We start from the raw sequence: 5,035 nt of genomic DNA on the forward strand, positions 1-5,035 counted from the left end.
TATCTATCTATCTATCTATCTATCTATCTATCTATCTATCTATCTATCCATCTATCTATCTATTTATCTCTACATAGATATGAATAGATAGATCTGGACGGGCTTGTGATTTATATAGATAGCCCAAAACAGCAAATTATTTTCATCTTTCTTTCTTCTTTCCTTCCTTTCTCCCCCCTCCCTCCCTTCCTTTCTCCCCCCTCCCTCCCTTCCTTCTTTCCTTCCTTTCTTTTTCTTTCTTTCCTCCTTTCCTCCTTTCTCTCTCTCTCTCTCTTTCTTTCATTCTTTCTTTCTTTCTTACCTTGTTTCTTTCTTTCTATCCCAAAGTAACATAGAAAGAAGGTGATGATAATTTGCTGTTTCAGACTAACTGCTACCACTGAGAATACCCTACTTTCACACCCTTCCCCTAAAGTATAGAGATTTACAAAAAGTGAGTTACATGGTAGAAAATCTTCCATAGTAGGTATCAGTTTGGATTTCTCTGGTGCAAACTTTTACCCTCTATGTAAATGAACAACTCATTGTTAATGATGACTAGAGAGAATAGATGGATAATGGGTAAAAGCAAGGGATTGGACAGCTTAGACTGAAGGGGTTCCAGGTCCTAGATAAAAGAAAGATGGAAATAACTCAGAGGTAGGAGGCAAAGGAAAGTGAATGAAAGAAGAGAGAATTGAGAGTTGAAGCCCAGGACTAAAAGAGATCTGTCATTGAGAGAGTCAGGATGAACTTCTCACATGGACAAATCTAAATCCTGAACTTGGGTTCAAAAGACTCACCCCGTGAATACAGGATGAAGAAGGCTGGCCTGGCTTGATGATAATTATAGCAAAAACCTCCTAACATTCCAGGGTCATCTAAGTGAACTCCCAGTGCAACACAAGTCAACGGTATGACCTACCACCCCAAAAAGCTAATGCACCTTAAAATGCATTAACAGAGGTAGGCTGTCCAGAGTGAGAGGTACATTTTTTTTTTGCTGTAGTCAGAACATATCTGGCCCAGTTCAGGACCCTTTGTCTTAGAAGGAATAGTGACAAATTTGAGTACATTTAAAGAAGGGTAGCTAAGTTGGTGAAAGGTCACAAAACCATGGCATAGGAAGATTGGTTAAATTGAAAGATGTTTATCTTGAAGAAAAGACTTAGAGGGGATGTGATCATAGGAACTAGATTTAGAGTTGGAAGGGAGAGTAAACATCTAGTCCACTTCTCTCACTTCTCAGGTGAAGAAACTGAGGCACAGAGAGGTTAATATAAATTTTTTTTAAATGCTTGGAATATTGTCACATGGAAGAGAGAATACACTTACCTATTTTCAGAGAATAGAATATGGATCAGTAAGTAGAAGTTGTATGGAGGCAAATTTTGGCTTAATTTAAACAAAGACTTTTTATGTTGGAGTGATTTACAAGTGGAATGAGCCTTAGGAGAAGTAGGCTCCACATCATTGGTTATCTTCAAATGGATTCTGGATGATGACTTGTTAGTATGCTCTAGATACCAGTATTGCTTGGATTGAATTGAAGTAATGTTCCCTAAGGTCCCTTCCAGCTCAGAGATTCTATGATTATATAGCATAGCTTGGGGAGCACCTGTCTGCCTAAGTTGGAGAAGGAATTGGGAAGGCAGACTATTGCTTCCTTGGTAGCCAGGATGGGAACATTGAGGCATTTCAGCCTGGGCTATGAGTAGGAGGTGGGGACAATTGGGTAGAGCATAGAGACTTCATAGGGAACTATAGAAAGAAGAAACTAGGTTGAAGGTAGACAGAGACATCCACATCAAAGGTAGCTTGAATGGATACCAAGCTTCTAAACTAGACAGTTTCTACTTTCTATGTCTGCTATTGCCACCTATAAGGAATGTGTGTCCTAATCGATTCTCATCCCTGTGATGAGGTAGCTTTTATTGTTCTAAGGGCACCCAGCTTGAGGAGCTAGTTCAAGATGGAAGAATTATGGGAGAGGAGGCAGGGGTGTCCTCAAGGCTATAGTCTCAAGAAAGAGGCCTAAGCCTTGAGTGATGGTATCAGAGGATATCAAAGGCATGATTCCAAAGTATGGAAGTTTCCTATGGTTCCCCAAGTGTTGGTTCATCAAAAGAGCCTGAGGTTTCAAGGGGGTTAGTCCCCATGGCTCTCTCAATCTAGGGAATCCCAGGGATCAGAATATTTCTACTGAGGAATACTTACTCCTGGGCTTCCATCCAGAGGTGCCAAGGGATAGTGAACAGGGACACTCAGGTTCACTGGTCCAGTTGTTCCCTTCTTCATCACTGTTGCTAAGTACCTGTTGCCAGAAAACATGAAAAACCCTATTGGGAGCTGCAATGGGTAAGATTGGCCCTGGGGTACAATGCCATAGGGAGCCTAAGAGCTCTTACCTAGCCCATCCAGAAAGTCTGAACTTACTTGCCATGGGACAGGGAACTCTGATAATGGGATGCAGGTTTATGGCCTTTATTTTTTTTTTTTGAAACATGAAGTTCATTTAAAACCATATGCATATAGCATGGCTGACCTTAGAGTCAACAGATTGGGCACTTTTTTGGATGCAGAATCCTAGAACCGATAGTTCTATATAGAGACAGAAATGAAGTTAGAAATTCCACAACCTGTCCAAAGTCTCAGGAAGCTTCTTATAGGCCAAAACATGGATTTCTTCCAACTAGATGTGTCCCAAGGGGTTCAGGACACGGGTCTACTTAGGTTGCTTGTAAGGGTTAGGATTCTCAGAGAGGGGACAATCTGGCTCTCTTTTGCCTTTTATATAATTAGGGTCCCTTTCTGCCATCTTACTGAACAACCCGACCCCTCAGCGCTAAGGCAAGGACCCACATCCCTTTTTTTTCCAGAATTCTCCACTCACCTCCTCCAAATCCAAGGAGTCCTGCTGCTGTTCAGTGAACCTCTGGGGTATGCTGTGGAGCCAAGCTGATCCCACTGAGCTCTTCCTTAACTCTTCCTCAGTGGTAGCCTGTTCTAAGGGGCTGGCTCGCCTCCCCTTGATACCTTGGTAGTTTCTCTGGAACAGCCGCCTTCTTGCTTGCCCTCTTATGCTTCCAGGATTCCTCTGGCTCCTGCAAGGGTCCAGAGAACTGTTGGAATCCTGCTCCTTGCTTAAATATGTCTCTTCTTTGTCTTTCTGCACCCATAGTTCTCTTTCTCTGTCCCAAGTAATCTGTTCCTTTGCTTCTGTTCTCCACTCCAAATCCCCTCTGGTCTGTGGCTTTGCCATCTCAGTATCTGTGCAGTGAAAGGTCTGTGGAGTAGATGTCTTCCAAATATGTAGAGTGGACACTGCAGGGGGCTGGTTGGCAAAATAGGTGTTACCCCATTTAGTGTCTCTCTCTTCTTCCAGATCCCCATTGTCCACAGGTTCTGTCTTCCTTATATCTTTGCAGTAGGAGGCCTTAGTGATAAGTTTCTCAGTTTGAAGAGGTGTTGGAATTCCCCACTTGGCCTCTGCTCTGGAGTAGAGTTCTGGGGTAGTCTTTCTACCTGAACCCACCTGGAGAGCAAGTCTATCTTCTCTCACCCTGTCCATCACCTCCCATACCACTTGATCTAGACTATTTCGTTTAGCTGAAGCACAGGGAGCAGATGGTTCATCCCGAGGGGCCGTATACAGGCACATCTTGGATACCGCTCTCCGAAGGCGTTCCACAGGGGATCGGGCCTCGGGTTCTGGGGGAAGGACCCGGATGAGGGGTGCATCGGCAGCACTGGGCCAGAACAATTGAGATGGCATGAACTTTTGGACAGGAGTCTTGGACACATAGGAGTAGAGGCAGAAAAAGGCATCTGCAGTGGTGGCCAATGTTTGCACCTGCTTAAACCGACCTGTGGGCAGAGCACAGGAAGGATGTGAACATGGTGATGAACCATCAGCAATTTCTGGGATCCCCTTGGAAACCTCTGGAGAATCCTGGGAACTTTCAGAACCTCTAAAATCCCCTTGAAAACTTTCCAGGATTGATCAGAAGCAAAGGAAGAGTCTCCTGACCAGCTTTACTGACTGGATTGGGGATTCAGAGAATCTCAGAGTTGTCAGGGTCCCCAGAACAATCTCCTCTACAAAGACCCCACCAAGCAGTTGTTCAACCCCCTGCTTGAAGATCTCTAGTAATGGGGCACTCATTCCTTCCTGAGGGAGTCCATTATACTTTTAAACAGCTTTGCTTGTTAGAGAAATTTTCTTTTTGGAGTTGAGGTTTACTTCTTTGTAACTTTTGTTAGCTGCTCCAAGTTCTACCCTCTGAGGCTAAACCCAGTGTTCTATCCACTATGCTATTCAGCTGCCTCCAATTGCTGTAACCACTGCCAGCCTATAACCACTGGTCTGGCTTCCCTGATCCTAATTCAGAGGAAATGGACCTAAATTACATCAGAAAGACTGCCATGGTATAATGGAACAATGCACAGGATTTAGAGTAAGAAGAGCTAGATTCAAATCCCTGCGACTTACTACCTGTATGACCTTAGCCAAGTCATATCACCTCCCCCCTTCACTTTCCTTATCAATAAAATAAGATTTTGCATTAAATCCTAGATCATAATTAGACCTTCAGGAATCCAGATTAGAGACACTGGAATGTATGGCCAAGAGGAGATTGCCTGAGGCTTAGAGCATTCAGCCCTGGGGTTTTGAGGGGGAGAGTGGGATAGACTGACCAACAATGACACTTACTGGCCAGCATCAAGCAGGGGTCCTCCATCTCTATCCTTCGCACCTGAGCCTTCAGGAACACCTGAAAGTCAATGCCCTTTGCCTGGGAGGGGGTGGTGAAGAAGCGGGCAGGAATCCGAGCTGTGGCTCTGTGATTGTCTTGAGCAAAGCCCAGGCTGAAGAGCACATCCTCTGCATCCTCCTGGACTTTGTCCAGAATCTCTGAGATGCTGTGGAGAGAGAAAAATGGGGCCAGTGAAGACCACTTCCACCAATGAGTTCAACCACAGGGTGTGGAGAAAGAAAGAAAGGAAGAAAGAAAGAAAGAAAGAAAGAAAGAAAGAAAGAAAGAAAGAAAGAAAG

The 5,035-nt window shown here is 44.2% G+C and overlaps 1 protein-coding gene across 6 annotated transcripts in view; it reads right to left on the reverse strand.

Moving 5' to 3' along the window:
- Nucleotides 1-5,035, reverse strand: part of TESPA1 (thymocyte expressed, positive selection associated 1) — a 41,476-nt gene that overhangs the window by 7,295 nt on the left and 29,146 nt on the right. For all 6 annotated transcript variants that reach the window (XM_027858069.1, XM_027858068.1, XM_027858070.1 and 3 more), the window contains 3 exons: nucleotides 4,694-4,902; nucleotides 2,873-3,846; nucleotides 2,197-2,293 (listed from right to left, as the gene is read on the reverse strand). In XM_027858069.1, the coding sequence (XP_027713870.1) occupies nucleotides 2,197-2,293; nucleotides 2,873-3,846; nucleotides 4,694-4,902 (1,280 nt within the window). The remainder of the gene's footprint in view (nucleotides 1-2,196; nucleotides 2,294-2,872; nucleotides 3,847-4,693; nucleotides 4,903-5,035) is intronic.

This window comes from Vombatus ursinus, unplaced genomic scaffold (assembly GCF_900497805.2).
Source record: "Vombatus ursinus unplaced genomic scaffold, bare-nosed wombat genome assembly UNPS02012709.1, whole genome shotgun sequence".
NCBI lineage: Eukaryota > Metazoa > Chordata > Mammalia > Diprotodontia > Vombatidae > Vombatus > Vombatus ursinus.